Source organism: Brassica rapa, chromosome A10 (genome assembly GCF_000309985.2).
Source record: "Brassica rapa cultivar Chiifu-401-42 chromosome A10, CAAS_Brap_v3.01, whole genome shotgun sequence".
NCBI lineage: Eukaryota > Viridiplantae > Streptophyta > Magnoliopsida > Brassicales > Brassicaceae > Brassica > Brassica rapa.
Genome location: NC_024804.2, coordinates 13,854,658 through 13,876,426, shown reverse-complemented (window position 1 = coordinate 13,876,426; position 21,769 = coordinate 13,854,658). Strand labels below are relative to the sequence as shown.

Genomic DNA, 21,769 nt, shown 5'->3' with positions numbered 1-21,769 from the left:
TCAGATCCGACCACTCTCGACCTCCATCCAAAAGTACTCGTCATTTCTCATATCCTCCATCCTTGCTTCATGTGTTGCAGTAGCGTAGGAAAGTAGTGAAGTCGTATCTATCATCTCAGTTTGGGGAGGACGAGGCACCGATGCCATCCACCGTGGGATCACGAATGGGCAAAACCAGATACAAACTCTAAAGTCTAAGTCTTCTTCGTCTAAATCTGTAAGTGATCTTGGATCCCATATCTCATCCACACTCTTCTTACAAACAGAAACGTCAATGAAACAACCATCATCAGATGCATCACCAAGGATTGTGTAGTCTCGTTTCCTCAAGTTACACGATACCCAATGGTAATCCCGTTGACTCCATAGATAGACCGTACCCATATCAAATGGATGCATTGCCATTGGTGCATAATTACCGATAATTGGGAAGCCGACTTCCCACAAAATTTGCCAAGTATCATCATCATTATTCAGCCTCCAAATCTTCAAAACAGTTTCGTCATGTTTTGCTAGTGTTCTGACATACACGACAAAGCCTCCTGATGGTGTTAACGTTCGTTTGTAGTCCTTGTTGTAATCAGGGTAGTCCGGTAATTGCACAACCCGGAACTGATCGGATTCAGAATAGAAATCATGAGCTAAGAGTATTCCAGGCACACCGAGACAACCAAAGTACATCGTACCATTCAGGTTGATTTTAGACATGTTGCCGATTTGATGAGGAGAGTGAATTACTTTAGAAGTCGAGATCCCTGTCTCAGAGGAATACACAAACACACTCAAGACACTGGAGAGATGATCATTTGTCGTTTGGTAAGAAGCTATCCTAACCACTTTAAAGGTTAAAACGACACCGTCCTCTTCTAAGCGAGTCACCAAACCAAACACATAAGTATTACCACCTGTCGGATCAGATGGAGGTGGAGGGATTTCGACCCATTGCTGAGAAACTGGGTTGCCGACGTAGCAGTAAGATTTATCAGCGCCGTCTGTGAGCAGAACCAAACCACCCGAAGAGTCGACATAGTCGCAGTCACCGCAAAGATAACGTTTGAAAGAGTGTGGGATGAGTGAAGCTGGAGATTTGGGAAGATCCCATGTTTTGCATCCGTGGAAGCCTATGAGTTCGTCTGCTCCGTGCAAGAGCGACCACGATGATGAAGAAGAGGAGTCTCGGTGCAGAGACAGAAAGAGACGGCGGAAATAAGGTGACTCGAGTGTTGATTTCCATTTCTTGCTCACTGATTTGAATCTGGAGATGGTTTTCAAGGGCAGTCTCGCTAGAATCTCGGTCTGCATCACCTCCAAGAGATGGGTTTGTTGTGTTTCCATCGCCATTTGGAGATGGTCTCTAGCGAAGGTGACGACTAGGGTTCCGAGGTTTTAATTTGAGTGAAGGAATATATAACGGATTAGTTTATAGAGAAAAATCTATATTTTCCTTAATATTTATAGATTTGTTTCCATATCTAAACTAATCGAAATATATATTCTCTCACTAATATTTTTACTTAGCATAAAAAAAAATCATTTTATCAGATACACTAAATATATATTATATCTATTAAAATGAAAAAAAAAAAGATCGATAATATCCAGACAAAACAACCAGAAACAAAACTTTAGGAACAAACAAAGTTAGGTCTTTATCTGCTAATAGTGAACCATATATTTGAAAGGCTTCATCAATCCCATCAAACAGCTCTCACCCAAAATCACCGATTGACGAATTAGGGATCTACTTATTCATGCTTAGCTGGAGATGACTCTATCACCTTCTCCCACAAGAATGCACCCATTGCAAATTGTTTCTTGCAAGACAAGTCACCGATATTTGTAGGCAGACCATATAGTTTGAGAAGCCGATCAAGTTACTCTCGTACTGTTCCTTTGTGAATTTTGGGTAGTGAACAGGCATTTGAAACGATGACCAAGAATCAACTTCTTTGGTCAGTTGATCGCGGTTGTCATTGGACGGTGGATCTAAAGGTTTTTTCTCGACAACATCTGAGTTTTTGTGGACAGTTTGTAGCTTGTCGCGAAAGATAAGAGTAAGCAGTGAAACCTTCGTCATTGTTGTTGGTTGATGAAAACCTTAAACCTCAAATCTTTACTTCACCAAAAACTATAAAAGCCAATATATAATAAAGATTATGTAGATGAGATGAATGGAAATTTTCCTTTCTACATAAAATTTAACAATGGAAACATTCTATTTTTCTTATTCAATGATATGAAAATGTCATTATTGCATACTAGTATAAAGGAAACTGGAGAACTACGATAGCAAAACGAAATCGAAAGTGTTGTATCGAGTAACCCGGTTAGAAGAATTCGGTTCATATCAAGAACCAGACTCTTTCTATAACTCTCGGTAACTAACCTAACCACTAACGACGTTCAATAACCAATAGCTCCATCAGACTAAACAAAACCGAGCCGGTTAGACTACTGGACGCCGGATAACTTAGCCCAATCAACAAACTGCATACCGCCATATACATTGTTAGCGAACCGGACTCCAACCGTAAACGCCATCGCAACAACAGGGATGCGTTTGGCTGCTGTAGAACCTTCCACTACCCGTTCCAGCCCGTTGATGATTTGGTAACGTGCGTTGGAAGATAACCCCAGGAACACACCTGGTGAGGGAACACAACATAAAAGAGTGTGTTCAATTCAACGTTTCACAGATAAATCTTGGCACTTGTCTCTTGAGTTCTACAACTAAGTTAGGATGACTTACCCCAGAGAGCAGCACTTTCGAATAGAGGTGGAACAGGGACGTCTTCTTCTGACTTCTTTATACTCCTATATTGACATAGCAACCCTTAGTGAACAGTTTAAGATTATCATGAATGAGAAGTGAGAAGTAGTAAGATAGAATACCGCTTTGCCGTCATGATGAGATTTGCAATCCCCTGCCCGATAAGACCGCAGCCGAATCCAACAGACCCATACAAGACACCCTAGATAACCACACCGGTTAGTTAAACCAAAGGCATGGAAGGAAGAACAAACCACAAAGAACATTAAAGCAGCTTTCTTCTTCATACCTTGTAGAAGAAAGTTGCAACCCGCTGGTTAACCGAGAATTTACAACCCGGTCTTTCCGCTTCAAAAACACTTCATAACCACACAATAATAAGTACATATAAGTTCGAATATACAGTCAAGTCCAAAACATGGAGCACAAAGTGAGACAGTGACAGTCTTTACCTGCTGGGAAGAGCTGCACAAGATCGCTTAAGGCCGCTAAATAAACCAGTTGATGATGGCAAAGATGTCTTCCCGATACGTGCATAGGGAGCCAAAAGCCCAACCAAAGCAACATCAACCACAAGACCAACCAAAAGATCAGCCGCATACAACTCAAACTCTGACCAGAAATCTTCCCCTCTCTTCTGCACTTCCGCAAACGTTGCACAGCAAGAGTCTATCGCTATCTGCATTCAAATCCGCAAAACCAATATCTTTTCAGTAACTCCACAAGTGACAAGTCCAAGGATTCATATTAAAAAACAAACCTCGGTTCCAACTTTGAAGAGAAAGGAAGGATCTGCGAGCATTCTGTTTCGAAGCATCGTGCATGTCCTCATCAGAAAACCAAGCGGCCAAACAGATCCCTGCAAAATCATCATTACCCTCAGACATAATATAACTCATCATAATCTTACGGAACATCTTTATCTTCTAAAAAAGAACCAAACCTGTAGATCGAGATAACGGAGAAGGAAGAGCTTCCTAATCCCAACAGACTTGGCAGCCTCCAACATATCCTCAGGTAGTGCAATCCCTCTACGCTCTGTCTCCTTCATAACTTCATCGAACTTCAGTATCGGACCAAACTCCTTCTCCTCAGCTTCATCCTCCCCTCCATCATCACCTCCCTCTCCGCCTCCATCACCACCACCCCCGTTTCCTCCGTTAATCCCACCGTCATCTCCTCCGCCTCCGCCGTCACCGCCGTCGAGTTCCGGCTCCAACTCGCTAAAGGTCTCATCTTTCGATCTGCCGGAGATTTCCCTCGTGACCACGTCCGATCCAACGCATCGAGCTCTAAAGCTCCGAGAAGACAGCTCCGAGCTCCAATGGATCCGTGCGGATACGAAACCAGGGCTGCGGCGGAAGCAAACCGACGCTTGACCGGCTCTGCATTGAATTCGCGGCTCTACAGTAGTGTTGAACACATCGCTGGAGAGGTTTGAAATGTGAGAGATTTTTAGGGTCAGAGACATTTGCACCGATGCTCTCGAGTGCGTACGAACCAAAAAGGTTTGATCTTTCGCAGCTTTTCAAAAATCTGATTCTTTTTTGTCCGTAAACTGGAAAGAGGAAGAAGGCGGAGTTATGTTTATGTCTTAGGGTTTAATTTCGGGTTTTGTCTGAGTTTGGTTCAGTTTGGTTTTGGTAAAACTCTAACCAAACTCACCCCAACTAATTTTTGGTATGGTTTAGGTTTAGTTCGGTTCAAGATTAACTTAGTTTAGTTTTAAAGTGATTTACCGATTTTACTAGATTTTGATCCGCGCTTTTTGTTTATGAAATTAAATAAAATTTAATGAATTTTTAAATAAGATAAAGCATTGATCTGATAACATTTATTGAAGAATGAATCATACCAAACTGAAAAAACGAAACTAACATTAAAATGAATTTCATCAAGCAGATTCTTTATCTTTGAAACCAATATTATGTGGATTAAAATTCTAAATAAAAAAAGAATTGTTTCAGTAATTTATTTATAAATTGTATATATAATATATTCCCAATAAAGTACAATATATTCTGAAAATATATTCTAACAATCGACTTTCTTTAAAATGAATTCAAAATCAATAAAAGTGTTAATCAAGTAAATGAATATAATTAGCATATCGATAATATATTCTCTTTTGTTTTTCAAACTGATTGTTACAATCTACGCAATATCAGCATTGATTTTAACAACCAAAATTTCAGTATTTATTTGAATGAAACGTTTCCAATATATTTTCTATTGTTTCCAATACCTATACTATTGTTAATGAGCAAAAACCAGTTTCTCTTTTAATAAAAGTATAGAAATTGACTTACAATACATGTTAGTTTCATTTAATGTTGTAATGAATCCATATTTGAACGTTAAACCTTTAATATTGCTACAACCCGTGGTTGGGATTAATAAGTGATGTATTGATAAGAAGTGTGTTTTAATAAAATGAAGTGTATCATGTGGTATAATATTTTCGTGTACCAAATGATGCGGTCTAATAAATAAAGTATATATGTGGTATAATCAAATCGTGAACAAAAAGATATGGGTCTAATACATAAAAATATTGACTGAATGATTGTTAAAGAAATATAAGGTAACTAATTATTAGTTGAAATTTAAGGTAAGACCAAAATATTATTAATTAATAAAAGGGTCCGAACAACCTTTTTAAGTAGATTTATTAAAACTCCTTCCCTTTTAATAGTATTGATATTAGTTTGTTTGACAATAATCTAATGAAAAACTAAAAGCATATGAAATATGTTTCCAACTAAAATATATATATATTCATTAACCAAACTAGCAAAATGTGCAAGTTAGAAACATATCTTTAGATTTTATTTGTAATTGAATAGGTGTAATGCTAAAATTAAGAAACAAATATAACTGTAATACTTTGAAAAAAAAGAAAAAATATAACTGTATAATACTTATGTCATATTAAAAAATGAGAGTTCAGTAAAAAAAGGAAAATGAAATTTAGTTCTTGCAATATTTGATACTCCCTCTGTTTCAATATAGATGATGTTTTAGAAGGTTTGTTTTGTTTCAATTTACATGAAGTTTTGAGATTTTAAGGAAGTTTTGAAATTTTAAAGTTAACTTTAACTTTATTGGAAACTGTTCAACCAATTAGATTTTACAGTCTTTTTTATAATTGGTTAACTGATTTTAAAATTATATCTTTAAAATATTTTTCTAGAGAAATGTAATATTCTTAAACTTTGTGCACTACTACAAAACATCAAATATTATGAAACAGAGGGAGTATTTTGTTTATCATCTGCCACACCGAACTGAACCATTAGGTTGAGTAAACTGGTTGAGTTATATATATAATATGGTTTGTTCTGATTCGGTTCGGTTTGTTGTTGCTTATGTTTGGCTAATCAATCAATCAGTTAGTGTGTAAGGTTTAAAGGATTTTTTTGCGGTGTATGAAGAAAACTTTACAAGTGGCGACACGGTATTGGCAAGCCTCCGCTCGATCGATAAAAGTCAGACAAAAGCGAAAATATACTTTTTCAGGCTTCGAATAGTGTGACCATTGTCCTGTCTTGTCCCTCAATTAACAGTAACAAAAATCTCTACATATATTATATATTTATACATTTTTATAACTATTAAAACCGTACCACAGTTGAACCGCTTGTCCCGCACCACTCAAACCGTATTCACCATTCGGAGCCTCAGTCTTCACTTGAAATATACTGATCGCCTGAAATATTTGACATATCAACGCCTTTTGATACTACTCTGTCTCCACCAATTCATCAAATCCTTCTGATAAACCATCTAAAAACAAACTAATTTTCTTATAAACCATTTATATAACACCACCGTCCATTTTAAGGTAAGTAGAATATGAATAACCTATGAACTCGTGTTACACCATTAATCAAATCATCATTTACTTGTGTCTAAAAAATACGTTACTACTTTAACGAACACAAGATAACAAAAACACAGTTTCGCAGTTACTTCAAAGATATGAATTTTAGTTGGCTTTAGACTTTAGAAGGCCACCTAAAAGTCAACTATAGAAATGCTGACTTTTGCTTACCAGATTGCAACATCGACTTTGACGAAAGATAAACCGTTTCATCGTCCTCCTCATCTTTGAGCTCTGGAATCAAATCTCTCTCGGTGGGAAGCTGAAAAGCGTGAGCTTTGTTGATATTTTTGAGGTAGATTCATGAGAAAATTCAATTCTTTTTCAATTTGAACTCATTATTTTTGGTTGTTCAAAAAACAAGAACTCATTATTTTTGTAGAAAAAGGAGAATCAATCGTTTGTGAGGTAGGGAGCATTAATGGCAGACGCAGTGGTTGCATTTGGACTGCAGAAGCTCTGGGTGGATCTGTTGTGCCTCTCAAAACCTTGCTGAAGGAGTTTTACCTTTGTCTCTCGGTGCATCATTGAAACACTTGGAGGAGTTAATGTTATACAATAAAAGAAACAGCCAAGTCCAACACGCTAAGATCAATGCAGGAGCCCTTGTTTCCGGTTTCCAAAGACTTAACCAGTTAAGGTTAGATATAAGGATTGACAAGTTACCCAATGAACTTCAGTTCCCTTCCCGGATCACCTCTCTTTCACTATCCTCGTGTGGCTTATCCGAGGATCCAATGCCAGTTCTTGAGAAGCTACACAGCTTAAAGATTGTTAGTCTAGAACTGAATGCATTCACAGGGAGGAAAATCGTCTGCTCGAAAGCCGGGTTCCCTAAACTGCATACTCTAGAGTTTTCGATACTCGACAAACTTAGAGGAATGGATGGTAGAAGAAGAGTCCATGCCATATCTTTGTCATTTGGAGATCAATGACTGTAGAAAGCTGAAGAGTCTTCCTGATGGGTTAAGATACATAACTGGTTTAGAGGAGGTAAGAGTTGGATGGATGGAAAATGCATTCAAGGATAAGTTAACCCAAGGTGGTGAAGATTACTACAAAATACAACATGTATCTTATGTTGTGTTTCACAATTGCGGTGATGAATGATGAAGAAGTGCAATAACAGAATGATTACAAGGATCCTAATCTTATCTTTTATGCTTAATAATGATTTGTTTTGCATGTATTATTTATAACACTTCTTTCAAACTGTATCTTTAGAGTTCTATAACAAAGCACAATCCAAAGAAAAGAGACATAATCGTTTCTCGACATAGCCAAGTGAAACATTAACCTTGAGTTCCTAATATTTTCTGAGTTGATATATGAACATGTCTCAAATTGTCAAAAAAAAAAAAGAAGCTTTATTAAAATGTTTATTAAAATATTTATGGCCTCAAAATCTTAGGACCAACCTTGAAACTAGAAGCAAATGACCAATAAAAGAAATGAGAAGCTAGCTCATGAACAACCAAGAGTACTAGAGTTAGAAGAACATGATATTCTCAATGTGACCTGGAAAACACAACATATCACGATTACGCTTACCAAAACCGTGGATACCACGTCTAAACTCACTATCCGCGATACCTTCCACTGTTGCACTTCTGAAACTCTCTCTGATCATGTCGTAATAGTAAACAGTGAAAGGCTTAGACGACTCCAACGTATCAGACACCAACATAACTTCTCCTGTATGAATCTCTCCCGGAGAAGACAGTCCTTTGTCTCTAAACAAATCTCCCCAGTCAGTAGGCACATCGCAAGTCATGATGTTCCATGATTCATCTTCCTCTTCTTGAATCCACAAACGCATAAGATGGAATTCCTGATAATCAGTTCCTCCTAACTTACCTTGGTGGTTTACAAGAGTCCAACAGTGAGCGTTTATTGTTGAGATATCGTCTGAGCTATGGTAAACGATTACTTTTTTGATATCCTCTTCGTTTAACATATCTTCTTGTGGTGCGTTAATAAGCTCCACCTTCTCGGATCTAACATCGAACCTAGCTATCTTTTTATGTCCAATTACATAATATATACCACCACTGATGCAAACCCCTCCTTTGACATCCGTGTAAGGATCTCCGACGTCGATGAACTCAATCTTTCTCCACTCTTGTTGTTGACATCCCAATGTGAAAACGAAATGCTCCTGCTCTATATTGTCTTTTGTGCGGCTGTCAAACCCGTCATGCATCATCACACACAAGACTTTGTACTGGTCTTGGACAGGATCGTAACCGAGACGTGCGTACATGTCTCTTCCGTTGAGTGTAACATCTGGCAGTTTCAAGATTTGTCTGGTGGTGGGATTACAAACTGCTATCGATGAACCACGCGTGCAACATATCAGACCGTTCACAGGGCGAGATTTGATGTAGTAGCTGACGAGGTCCGAGATTGTCATGTCGTGTCTGGCTGTGGATGAGTTTTCTTCGGTGTCGTGTTCTGGAGCAGAGAAGATGAAACGTTGCCTGGAATCGAAGTGCTTGAAGGTGAAAAGTAGACGTGGTCGAGTCTTTGAGTGAATCAGGAACGAGTCTGCGAGATCTTTGCTGCGGATGATAGAGGACCAAAGCTTGGATACAGATTGGAACCTGATGATGGATTTGGCAGGAAGTCTCGAGAGTATCTCAAAAGTTAGGTCAAATGGAATGTTTTTTGGAGAGTTTTGGTCGTGAGCTAGGTCACGTGTTGGTGACGGTTCCATGGCGGCCATGTTTAGAACCCTAGAACACACAAAAGCCGCTTGTGTAATAGAAACTACTTTTAGAAGAAAACTTTTTTTGTCAACAAATATAAACTACTTTCTATTTCCATAAAAAAATATCTCTTGTTTGTTTGATCAACAAAAAAAAAAAAAATCTCTTGTTTTTCTCATTACTGATTTATTTTTGATGCTTATTGAATTTAAATTATAAATCTTTTGTAATCAAAAGAACTTAAAAGAACGTTATTACTATGAAATCCATCTCATAAAAATACGATTTTACCATAAGGCACTTCTAAACTATTAAAACAAGAGTACATTTTGTATTTAATCCTGAGTTTTCCTCGATAATTACAATGACATGCCACTTGAATTAAAACTATGTCGTTTAATATATATCTTTTATTAGAAAATTACTTTATTCTAACATACTTAGATATTTGTTTCTTTTGATTCAAAATTGTTTAATTTTAATAGACTAAACTAGTCATCATATATATATTTCTATTCTTTGTCCAAATATTTATTAAATAATGACAGCTTTCTTATTTTTGTCACATATTTAAGACCAACCTTATCAATTAGGTTCTCAAATTAAGTTTCTCTGATAGAAAAAAAAATACTATTTTATTATGTTTTATTAAATATTTAATTTTATTTATTTTTAAAAATTACAACCGCTTATAGTTTGACAGCTAAGTAATAGAGTTTCTAAGAGTATGGTTAATGAAGGGGTTCTTAAGATAGGATTTGTAGCGGAAAATAAGAAACTGTCTTTTAACTTTTAACTAAAAAAACTAAGAACCGGTTTTTAAAAGCTCTTAAATAGTTTTAAGAACCGGTTCTTAAGTTTTGTTGATTAAAAGTTAAGAAATATTTTTTTTATTTTCCGCTAAGAATCCCGCTTTAAGAACCCCTCATTATCATGCTCTAAGAATATCCTAGCTTAAAGCTTACGCCTCTATCTCTCTCATAATTTTTCTGCTTTTCATTTATTTTTAATCTTAGATATCATGTGAAATCTATTAGTTGTAAGTGTTCTTAATTTTGATATCTCCTATATATTAATCGAGAAGCATTACAATATTTTTTGTATCCTAGTGTTATCACTATGATGATTTTTAGAATTTAAAAAAAAAAATAGATTGATCCATCTAAATATATAATAAGTTTTTTATTAATCTAACCATAAATTCATTGTGTAAGCACCGTAGCCTACTGGTTAAAGTTTAAAGGATTCTACACCCAGATATTGGATTCGAACCTCAGACTATGCAATTTCTTGCAGATTACAGGAAATCATGGTTTCAAGTCCCGGAGAAAACGATTTATTAATGCAGACTACAGAAGAAATGTTTACAAGAAATCTTCAACATGGTTCAAATACAATTTTTTTGGGTGATGGATTTGATTCCTTTCAAATATAATTTTTTTTTTAAATATTAAAACGACGTCATTTAGACTTAACAAAATTGTTTTTAATTTGGTTTAGTCAAATTAAATTAAAGTTTAAAATGATTATTCAAGTTAAGTTGGTACTTTAAATAACTTAGAGAAATTTCATTATTTTTTAATCAAATTTGAAAGTTGATTATTTAAATGACAATTTTCCAGATCTATTTCCGATTACACCCCTTTCAAACAAACGAAAAAATCAACTCTTCAAGGGAAACGAACACCGGACAGGTGGCATCAAAAATATTATTCAGACATCACGCGTGAACCATTTTTCTCAAACTAATCCTCCGCCACAAAATTAACGGCTAACGACCAATTAATTATTTTATTGATTAGTTAAACAAAAACCTGGTTGGTTTAGCGAAATAAAATAAACCATACTTGTGCCGTAAATACGAGAGATTCTTATTCTTTTGAATCAATTATGAAAAATACCGATTGTAATTTTTAGTATAATTCATCGAATTTGTAGAAATGCCACAAAAGCAGAGATTATTAGACTGTAGATGGTTCGGAAACATTTCGAAAGTGACAAATAATTAAAAAGAAAAAAAAAATTAAAAGTTGGATATTGTTTTATGCTTCTTCTCATCTTCTAAGCTTAGCGAAGACGAAGAATCTCTCCAACAATGGCGTTAACTCCACCTCCATCCACACTCACTTCTCGTGTAAACATCTCCTCCGATCATCATCATCCTTCCTCTCCCTCTCTTCACTTTCTTCTTCCTCCTCCTGGATCATTATCCTCTCCTCCCTCTTCCTTTTCTCTCCACTTATCCGCGCTGAACAGATCCATGATCTGCTTCGAAACACTCAAGGTTCTCTCGAGATCCAAGTGTTTTGCCAAATCTCCAACAACCGCCGAGGATTTCGTCGGTGATTACGATTCTCTTAACGTTAGCGGCGACGAGGACGACGACGATGGTAGTAGCGGCGGTGATGGAGGAAGAGAGGATGCAAAGAAGATCGATTCTTCTTCTTCTTCGTCTACTGTATCTTCCTCGAGTGATTCTACCTCTCTGGGGATTCGTGAGCCGGTTTATGAGGTTTTATGAATTCTTCTTTTTATCTGATCATTGCATGTCTACAATTCTCAGAGATATGGTTTCACTTCTTACTTAGGCTCCGAATGGTAATGTGCAAAAGAACATACAGTAAAAAAAACATATAGATACGTACTTAGATATATGTAAATATTTTTGTTAATATTAACCGCGACCATGCTTAGAACATGTTTAGTGGAGGTTCTTAGGTAGGGTTCTTAGCGGAATATAAGAATCGGTTTTTAGCATTTTTAGTTAAAAGTTAAAAACGGGGTTTTTATATTCCGTTAAGAATCCCACGCTAAAAACCTCCATTAAACATATGCTCTTAGTGTGTGAAACCTCTGAATAGCTTTGGGCTTAGGTTTAGAAGCTGTAACTTCTTCGTATCTCAACGAAGTTTCTTACCTTGTGTCTGTGTGTAATAATAAAAAAGGTTGTTGAAGTGAAGGCGACGGGAGCAATATCTACAAGGAAGATTAGCAGACGACAGCTTCTCAAGTCCAGTGGTTAGTGAAAGCCTTTTTTTTCTTCTTCTACATTTACATTTGTGGAATCAAATGACATTTGATCTTCATGTTGCTAAAAGTTTGTAACTTTATTAGCTCTGTGATAAAGTCTACTTTCTCTTTTTTTTTAACTATCAGGTCTTCGGCCAAGAGATATCCGAAGTGTTGATCCTTCATTGTTTATGACAAACTCCATGCCATCTCTGTTGGTTAGTAGTAGGGCTTTAAACAAGCACGTCTCTATAGTCTGTCATGTACATTTTGCTTTCTACAGTAACGAACCCTCCTAAAAGGAGTTGGAGAACCGCCCTGTATATTTGTCTCTATGTGAGAAATGGTGAAACCTTTTTCTTACCTGTTCTTAATTAGGTCCGTGAACATGCAATTCTGCTTAATTTGGGCTCTCTGCGAGCGATAGCAATGCGTGACCGTGTCCTTATTTTTGATTATAACCGGTAATATTATAATACTTCTTGTTCTTCAGATCATTTACTGGCGTTAATCCAAGATTATTTTCAGGAGAGGAGGAAGGGCTTTTGTTGATACATTGATGCCTCGGATCAACCCAAGAAGTATGAATGGAGGTCCCTCTATGCCTTTTGAACTCGAGGTTAGCTTTAGCTCATGCAAATTAACTTTATGGGATAATACTTTACTTTCCTGTTAGTTTGTGGAGAAAAAAGAATCTTAGATTTTGGAACTAAAATAAAATATGATGATCATGATATATAGATCCCACCCCATTGTCATTGGATTAACTGAATATATATTTTCATCCCTACATAACATGAGTTCATAATGATTTCTATCATCTTGGTTGCTTTCTAAAAGGTTGTGGAATCGGCGCTAATCTCAAGGATACAGCGGTTAGAGCAAAGGCTTATGGATATAGAACCCCGAGTGAGTATGCATACTAGTGAGTATATTTCAGTTAGATCTTCTTCACTTCAGCTGCTGGACTGTGAATTCTCTACAATTTGGATGCTTCTATGTCTCCAAATTGGACTGAGTTTTGATATGGAAAAACGACACGTCCATTTGTAGACGGACAATGCATTTTCCTTGTTATATATAAGTTTGAGTTCTGTAAACATCACATGAGACACTGTAGTTTTGTCCAAACATTGACTTATGCCTTTTTCAAGACCACTCCCTTTCCTCTAAATCTTTATTTTCTGCCATTTGACTCAGGTCCAAGTTCTTCTTGAGGTTTTGCCCAACCGCTTAACTGCTGATATATTGGAGGAACTTCGTATTAGCAAACAAAGACTGGTACACTTCATTTAGTTGTTTATGTATGTGGCTGTTCGCTTCAGGGAACTCAATGTTCGTTCCCTTGTATTGTATATTTGAAAAAGGTTGAATTGGGGTCGAGAGCTGGAGCTCTTAGACAAATGCTACTTGATCTCTTAGAGGATCCACATGAAATACGCCGCATATGCATCATGGGAAGAAACTGCACACTTAGAAGAGGAAATGACGACATGGAGTGTTCATTGCCCTTAGATAAGCAGATTGCTGAAGGTAAGACCGCAAACGTTTCCACCAAAGTTAGGTGAGTGTATCGATATTGATATTCTTTGCCTTCATTGCAGAAGAAGAGGAGGAAATTGAAATGCTCTTGGAGAACTATCTGCAAAGGTCTTGCTTTTCATTCCACGCCACAAACTTTTAGTCTTGAAGCATATGAATATGGTACGTAGTGAAACTCTATGGATTGGTATGTGCAGATGCGAGTCATGCCATGGTCAAGCAGAAAGGCTTCTGGATTCTGCAAAGGAAATGGAAGACTCAATTGCTGTCAATCTAAGGTTTTGAAGATAACACAACACTCTTTTCCTCCTAAATTACTAGGCACTTACTGTTATACTTGTATCTTATCCTCAGTTCTCGGAGACTTGAGGTCAGCAGATTCGAACTACTTCTTCAGGTCGGAACGTTTTGCGTTGCAGCTGGTGCTCTCGTCGCAGGTACATTCACTAACTGTTTATGATTTGCTTCCATTTTCTCTAGAAACCTTTAAACTTGTGATAGAGGCTTGCTCCTTCCTTTCGACTTCCATATCTTGAATTTAACGACAAAAAATCGTTGCTCCGTCAACAAAATGTCAAGGCCGACCATTCCTATATTTTCCATGTTCATTGTAAAGGGCTTATTATTATACCCCTTTTGTTTGGGGGTGCACGCAGGCATATTTGGAATGAACTTGAAGTCCTATCTTGAAGAACAACCTGTAAGTCATAAAACTTCATGAAGCAACAACAATCACTTAACTCATTAGAGTCTCTATCGTACTCGCAGTTTGCATTCTGGCTAACAACGGGCGGAATCATCTTAGGAGCTGCAGTAGGCTTCTTCCTCATGTATTCCTATCTCCGTAAACGCAAAATCTTTTGAACCTTCAATGGTGAAAGAAGAGGTAAACCCCATCTTTCCCTCTTTACTTTTAAGACTGATGAAGGGAGCTCAAAACAAACGTATATGTTACAGGTGAACATCCGTGAAGAAAGAGACTTTCATTACACAATGTGGCATTAGGCCCCCTTGCTAGTAAGTTACTTAGAGAGAGATGATTTCATAAAATGTCAGATATATATATTACTCTGGTGGCCTCCATTGAACTCAGATGAATTGTGAGTTATGCTCTCATTGCTTATGCTCTGCATGAGACACTATTTGGTATTTGTTAAACTAATGAATCATCTGGATTGTTTTCGAAAGCGAATGAAATTTCAAATCTTTTGTTTCCAACAAGCGTAGGAAAAAAAAAAAAAACGAGACACTCGGAAAATCCTTGGTTCTCAGAGAAGAGATCCAAAAGACAAATACAAAACTTTTTTTTTCTCAGGGACTCTGTTTTCTCAAGTGCGAAGATCACGAGCAGATTGACGACCTGCTCTTGCTGAGACCTTTTCCTCTGAGCCATCAATGGCTATATTCCCAACGCCAACCTCCATGGCTTCCCTCTCATCCTTCTCCTTGGCTTTATTCTCATCTGTAGAATCTTCTTCTTTAGGTTTTTGTGGACTCGGTAACGATTTAAGTGATCTAGGGACAGGATTCAACCATGGGTGCGTTAGGCACTGAGCAGCTGTTGGTCTCTTCTCAGGTGCAAATTCAAGAATGGGAGTGATGAAATCTTGCATAGCAACCGCGTCTTCCTCGCTGAACTCATACTTCTCCATTAAAACCTTGCTCAGTGGCCAGAACCGCAACCGCCTAATGTGCCTTAGTTCACCCTGTCTGTTGAAGTAATCACGCGAGTAGCGTCCTCCTAATGCAATCTGCATCAAAAGATCCCGTTACAAGAGCTCCTTAATCATATCACAGTTCAAAACACTTTGTTTCTCAGCCTTTACCTTTCGTGGCATCACACCAAGAAGCTCCATCATCAATGCTAAGTGATCCTGTAAACCAAAATGTGTTAGTATTGATTCCTAACGAATGAAAAGATTTGAGAAAGAGAGATGTATATACCTCATCCCTCTCATAGTTTTCACCGCTGTGAGGATCAAACAGAACATCTCCAGTAGCAAGCTCGAAGCAAATACAAGCAAAAGACCACATATCCGCAGAGGTTGAGTACTTTGAGCCAAGAATAACCTCAGGACAACGATACTGCCTTGTCTGAATATCGCTCGTGAACTGCTTATAAGTCCAACAAGCATTCCCAAAATCAACCAGCTTGCATTTCCTATCAACATCCGCAAGCAACTTCTGCCTAGTAGCTCTACTTCCTCTCCTATTCCCCCGACTCTTTTCGCCGACATTCTCTGCTTCTTTCGCTCTTTCGGAACTCCCTTCTGAACCCTCCACAGTTAAGTTTCCGTTTGGTTTCGCCTCGGAGTTAGAAACTCTCTCACTTTCCTCTGAACCTTCCTCTTCAACCACTACCTTCTTATTAGCTTTCTTACGGATCTTCTTCTTCTGATTCTTAGTCATATCTGCACTGTACGTGTAACTCTTCGGTTTCTCTTTCTCAGCAACAGCCTTGTCCTTAGCGGTTGGAAGAACAAGAGGAGCACCGGTTCTCCTAGCATCTGCCTCAGGGTTGATGGTGGAACAGAGGAGAATATTCTCCGGTTTGATATCGGTATGGATAATCGAAAGCTCGCGGTGAAGATAATCCAAACCAACAAGAATATGGAAACAAAGCTCTTTAACCATGTTGAGAGGGACACCACGGTAGTCGCTGTACTTGATAACAGACAAGAGGTTATCTCCCAAATACTCAAAGACCATGCACACATGCTGCCCGTTAGGACCCGCGTGCTTAAAATGATCAAGAAGCTTCACAACACATTTCTTGTCTTCGGCGTCTCCTTCCGCGATCTGTTTCAAGATTTTGATCTCGTCCATGGCTGCCTCAGTGTAGTGCTGTGCGCTCTTCTGGATTTTCAAAGCTACATAACGCTGCAAAACAGTGTATTGAAGATCAACATTCATAAGTAAGTTCACTAGAAACACATACAACAACCTCAAAGAGGTACTAACCAGAGAATCCAAAACATAAAGATTGTAAATTTCTAACTAATCCCAACAAAGCAACTTCCTTTTCTAAAACCCTAAACTGAATCACAGATTCAAATCAACATCCACAAGTATCATCAGACAAAGGGTAATAACCAGAGAATTCAAACATAAAGCATGTAAATTTCTAACGAGGAGAAGCTTATTCTACACGAATCCAACAAAGGTAGCTCTTTTCTAGAACCCTAAAACCGATTCTGAGAAAAACGAACTCTCTAGCAGAGAAAGGTGGGCTTACGGATTTGAGAGTGTCCCAAGCGAGCCAAACAGTGGAGAAGTGACCCCAACCAAGCTTACTCTGAATCACATAAGATCCATTCTTGAAAGTATCGCCCACTCGCACCGCATGGTACCCTCCTCTCCTGTAATCCTCTGTTCCTTCATCCTCTGAAGAATAATCGCTAGCGTCACTCAGGCGTCCTCCGTCTCTCTCATCCGCCATCGCTTGAATTAAGCTAAACCCAGGAAGAAAAAGACGATTTTTTACGGAGATGAGAGACCCGAATCGAGAAATTGCAAATCTCGATAGATAGTCAAGAGATTAAAGACGAGGAGAGATTTCGAGATCTGTGAAAATCCCTTTAAAACCCTAAAAGTTGGAGACTTTAAGAAGACAGAGGTTTAGAGCATCAAAATTAAATGCAGATATACAATTTTTGGGAACCGACCATAAGTGTGGGAATGGAACACGAATTATGATGACAGAAGAAAGGAAGAAGACAGGAGGAGGTAGTGTTGTTGTGTCTCTGTCCAAAAAACAAATTAGGGCTTTCGTTGACTCTTTCTGAGACAGAAGTGTGTATTCAAGTACAATAATTAATTGGACAATTATGAGATTTTATTCCTAATGCACGTAATAATTAGGGGATAACTTACAAATACAGCATACAATTTCGTTGGCTTCTCACATAAAAGTATAGTTTTATTTTTTTAAGACTTGATGACAAAATCATTTATTTTAATTTCATTCAAAAAAATTCTTATATGAAATTATTTAAATGGTGTAAAATACGTGTTCATGTGCAATTCCATTATCTGTACTACATGTATAGTTATCAAATGATTTATTTGCCTTTCGGCGGGATGCTGACGCTTAATACTATTATTAAAAATATCAAAATAGTGAGGGGGAGAAAACTTTGATCAGAATAACGACACACACACACCACTAAGTAAGAAAAAATATTATTTACATCCAAAACTATAACAATGTAATAAAAAGAAGAGGAAAAACAAACAAACAACAAAGAAGTTAAACATTTCTTCTGCGTGGCTTCGCCGGTCGGGAGATAATTACTCTCCAGCGACCACAAATAACACTGCCGCGACCATATAAAAGAGTGTACAGAAACTACATCAAGGCAACTCTGTAAAAGCGCTGTGTGCTATAAGAACATGTTTATTACCATTAACAGCAGCATCAGAGTCTTTCCGACCATGTTTAAAGACGGCTTCTGCGGCGCTGCATTGTCACTAAACTGTCCTGCGTTCACATATTCGCTTCTTCCGCTGCTGCTAGTCGCAGAGACATTTACCGACATTGAACCTGAAAGAAAAATCGAAGTTTCAGAGATTTGCAAGTGTTGGAATGTGATAATATTGCTATTGGATTTTAAAGGGATGAGAATTTACAGTCGTAGTTTGCCCATCCGATTCTCTGACCGACCAGATCATAGACAAAGATCTTGTCTTTAAGAACTAAATCTGCAGAGCAAAACAGATGAAAACATAATGTGTTAAAGAACGTAGAATTCAAATAAATAAAGGCTTAAGCTTTTCGTGTTACCTCCAAGAATCGTTATCCCCTGATTCTGTATCCTCTGGAAACCGATGCACCATACTGAAGTACCTCCCTATAAAGCAGAGTGCAGAGACTAATGTAAGAACATAACAAACAGATCTCTGTGAAAGGATTTGGTATGAGTACTTACGACGTTGTTCTGCTGTATGAGGTAATCCTGAGGATTCAAGAACATGGATGCTCCACCAGCAAAGTTCAAGCTAACTGGAGGAAATACCTCAGCAACACTGATCATTAAAGTATTATAAAAGAAATGTTCAGCACTCTCCACCATAATGATATCAATAAGAAGACATGGTTAGATATGGTAAAAGAAGGATGAACCTGGAGGCTATGACGTAACACTGGTTCCCTTTCGACACAACAGGTCTCACAGACTGCGAAACAGCCTTTGTAATCTGAAATTTAAGAAAAACATTTAAGATATCAAGAACAAAATTGCATACTAGAGATGGGGAGGTTTTTATGACTTACAGCTTCGACGAAAGGAACATAGGCTTCTTCAGAAAGGTATGCCAGTGTTGTGCCAGTGTCAATGATTGTTCCCTGGCCGTTTGATGTGGAGAAGACGGATGGATTGATAGGCAAAGCTTGGCCATTCACTGAGATGCTCAGCAGATTCACGTTGTAATGAGGCCTGCAATTTTCAATGCTTACCAATCATTCTCTAAAGAACATCAGAAACAAAATAGTTTTAAGAGGGATAAAGAGAACTAACTGTGAGGGAACAAGAGGAGTAAAGACAAGGTTTGGCGCAACAATCTCTCCAAGAACCAATATCCCTCCGCCTCCATTCTCTCCTTTCAAACAGTGTGAGAACACTCTCGGAGCTACTCCTTGCGAAGCAAGCTGAGAGATCACAGACATCCCTTGTTGCCCAAACCCGAAGATTCCGTCAACCGCTCGATCCGACTTCACTAAATCACCCGTCTGCGAGGTGCTGCATCTGTTCCAGATAAGAGCCAACTAAGTCAAGTGTTGTGTCTCATACTGATGACTATTTGAACATAGAATAACTCACCCGAACACAACCTGAGCCGTTGAGTTAGGGACGAGAGAGCTACCAACAATCATGTCAAACTGCAAGACATCAGAGACGTAGAACCCCGAGGTGCCACTTCCATCTCCATACTGAAACGTGTAAGCGCAAAGGTTGTTCTGAACAGAACAGCCTGAATCAGAGGACTGAATACCCCAGCTGCATCTTTGGTCAGAACATGAGATTGGCGTGGCTGTCACTGAGCTCCCTGGATCAAAGTAATTCAACTGAATCTGCAAAAAAGGAAGCACCTCACTAATCTCAATATCAGAAAAATTCAAAAACATCACCAAGAAGACATGAGAGAAGGTTTACTTGGAGTCCACTGGTCTGAGGGCAGCCATTGCAAGAAGCACAACTAACCCACAGAACATCACTTCCTGTGTCAATCTGTACATAAAAATCTCTTGGAGGAGATCCCAACCGCAGTTTCGTGTAGTATAACCTGTTTTTGATTGAGGAGACAATGACTCAAACACCTTGTGTGCAATCAAAATAATGTGTTGAGAAGAATAAAGATGGAAACTTTAGTGTTACCCAACGACGAAAGGATCAAAAGTTCCGTCGACGGGGAAATCAATAACGCCGCCGAGAGACTGCAACAATCTGCCGTGTCTTGCTCTGTCGCGAGCCTTGAGTTGGCTGATCTCCATCTCGTGATTCGCCGGAACCGCTCTTTCTAGTTTCAGAGCCGCCGGAAACCCGTAGGACAGAACCGTCAACGGTAGTAAATAAACCAGGATAGCCGCCGTTAACCGGACAGCCGACATAGCTGAACCGAGTTGGGTTCTGATTTGAAGTGTTAACAGCTTAACAAGATCTCTGTTATCTCGTCAGAAATCAAAAAAGATCATTTCTTTTTGTTCCTTTCTGGGCGCGAGGCATAGGGTGGGGAACTAATCGTCGTCAGTCTCTAATTCTCATGAAAAACCAGAAGATTTGCAGATTTGTTTTGTAGTCGTTTCGCTTCTTCTTCTGGCAAGGAGAGAGAGAGAGAGAGAGAGAGAGAGAGAGAGAGAGAGAGAGAGAGACAACAATGGTCCGATAAACAGAAGATGTTTCAGTGCAGATTACTCCAAAATCACGTGTGTTTTCATTCCATTTATTTCACTTTCCTTTTTTATCCATTTTTTTCTTACAAACCAGTTCATTTATAGTAAAATAAATACATGAAAAAAAATGAATTTGAGGATGCTTTATTTATTTGTTATATTAAAAAGTAAGAATATTGTCAGAATTTCGTGTTAAGAAGAAGCATAAAATTTTGGTTAGAAGAAGAAAGAAAAAGTTTATATAGTTACGTATTCACTGACTAGCTGTTTATATTAAGAAAATTTTGTGATGAAAAAGAGATAAATACATGTTTCTTCGTATAAGTATAATTTATGTTTGGTTTCATTCAGAGTTCAAAATGGAATTAGCAATCGCTTTTTTCTTTAATATTATAAAGACAAATATATCAAATATATATGGGCAAATCTCCAAAATAGCACATTTCTAAGTTTATATCACAAAAATAGCACTCAAAAACTAAAATGACCAAAATAGCATTTTATCTTTTGAAAAATTTAAATTTTCTTATTTTTCAAAATTTGAAATCTTATCCCCAAAACCTCACTTCTCAACTCTAAACCCTAAAACCTAAACTCTAAACCCTAAACCCTAAATTCTAAACCCTAAACCCCATCTCTTGAGTGCTATTTTTGTGACTTTTGACCTTGAGTGCTAGTTTGAGAACAAAAACTTGATTTAGTGCTATTTTGGTCTTTTTCTCAATATATATTAGAACTACACATTTTCCACTAGAGCTAAAGTGATACATTTAAAATAGTGAACAGACATGGTAAAAGTTACTTAGCAAACAAGTAACTATTTATCATATACAAAAAAAAGTAGAGCAAGGATTAGGGTTTTTTAAGACAAAAAGGAAGACCAGTCAATGGGAGGTTCTTGCCTCTCTTGGCATCATCTCATTCTGCTTTGTCTTCTTTCTTCTTCTTTTTTCCTGGTTACCTAAACC

At 37.8% G+C, this 21,769-nt stretch overlaps 6 protein-coding genes and 1 long non-coding RNA gene across 8 annotated transcripts; 2 read left to right on the top strand and 5 right to left on the bottom strand.

Moving 5' to 3' along the window:
* LOC103845529 (F-box protein At3g26010) lies at positions 1–1,341 on the bottom strand. The gene has a single exon (XM_009122398.3). It carries the CDS (start codon positions 1,339–1,341, stop codon positions 1–3), a length of 1,341 nt encoding a protein of 446 aa, XP_009120646.1.
* An 856-nt stretch (positions 1,342–2,197) lies between these two features.
* On the bottom strand, positions 2,198–4,241 carry LOC103845531 (protein RETICULATA-RELATED 1, chloroplastic). Its single transcript, XM_009122399.3, has 7 exons — positions 3,714–4,241; positions 3,531–3,629; positions 3,223–3,449; positions 3,060–3,129; positions 2,893–2,972; positions 2,750–2,814; positions 2,198–2,645 (listed from the first exon to the last, which is right to left on the bottom strand). The coding sequence occupies exons 1-7, from the start codon at positions 4,239–4,241 to the stop codon at positions 2,452–2,454; spliced, it is 1,263 nt and encodes a 420-aa protein (XP_009120647.1). The 3' UTR covers positions 2,198–2,451.
* A 2,183-nt stretch (positions 4,242–6,424) lies between these two features.
* LOC117128934 lies at positions 6,425–8,101 on the top strand. The gene is made up of 2 exons (XR_004452377.1): positions 6,425–6,948; positions 7,036–8,101. It is a non-coding gene; the product is annotated as an uncharacterized LOC117128934 (long non-coding RNA).
* A 41-nt stretch (positions 8,102–8,142) lies between these two features.
* On the bottom strand, positions 8,143–11,117 carry LOC103845518 (F-box protein At1g30790). Its single transcript, XM_009122386.3, has one exon. The coding sequence runs from the start codon at positions 9,376–9,378 to the stop codon at positions 8,143–8,145; it is 1,236 nt and encodes a 411-aa protein (XP_009120634.1). The 5' UTR covers positions 9,379–11,117.
* A 282-nt stretch (positions 11,118–11,399) lies between these two features.
* Positions 11,400–15,104, top strand: LOC103845516 (magnesium transporter MRS2-11, chloroplastic). Its single transcript, XM_009122383.3, has 14 exons — positions 11,400–11,873; positions 12,307–12,379; positions 12,518–12,588; positions 12,749–12,834; positions 12,899–12,989; positions 13,211–13,279; positions 13,571–13,651; positions 13,738–13,903; positions 13,975–14,020; positions 14,110–14,190; positions 14,267–14,349; positions 14,569–14,612; positions 14,681–14,798; positions 14,870–15,104. Exons 1-13 carry the CDS (start codon positions 11,457–11,459, stop codon positions 14,774–14,776), a joined length of 1,404 nt encoding a protein of 467 aa, XP_009120631.1. The 5' UTR covers positions 11,400–11,456; the 3' UTR covers positions 14,777–14,798; positions 14,870–15,104.
* On the bottom strand, positions 15,088–17,682 carry LOC103845517 (serine/threonine-protein kinase SRPK). The gene is made up of 4 exons (XM_009122385.3): positions 17,148–17,682; positions 15,857–16,792; positions 15,739–15,786; positions 15,088–15,663 (listed from the first exon to the last, which is right to left on the bottom strand). The coding sequence occupies exons 1-4, from the start codon at positions 17,349–17,351 to the stop codon at positions 15,241–15,243; spliced, it is 1,611 nt and encodes a 536-aa protein (XP_009120633.1). The 5' UTR covers positions 17,352–17,682; the 3' UTR covers positions 15,088–15,240.
* Positions 17,683–17,961: 279 nt separating this feature from the next.
* Positions 17,962–20,842, bottom strand: LOC103845515 (aspartic proteinase-like protein 2). Of its 2 annotated transcripts, XM_009122382.3 has the most exons (11): positions 20,287–20,842; positions 20,065–20,194; positions 19,732–19,982; positions 19,429–19,656; positions 19,185–19,347; positions 19,035–19,108; positions 18,841–18,937; positions 18,696–18,762; positions 18,542–18,613; positions 18,316–18,455; positions 17,962–18,260 (listed from the first exon to the last, which is right to left on the bottom strand). In XM_009122382.3, exons 1-11 carry the CDS (start codon positions 20,517–20,519, stop codon positions 18,162–18,164), a joined length of 1,554 nt encoding a protein of 517 aa, XP_009120630.1. In that variant the 5' UTR covers positions 20,520–20,842; the 3' UTR covers positions 17,962–18,161. The 2 variants fall into 2 exon arrangements, with proteins under 2 accessions (XP_009120630.1, XP_009120629.1); XM_009122381.3 differs by having other exon boundaries at positions 18,030–18,455; positions 20,287–20,829.
* Between the last annotated feature and the right edge of the window lie 927 nt (positions 20,843–21,769).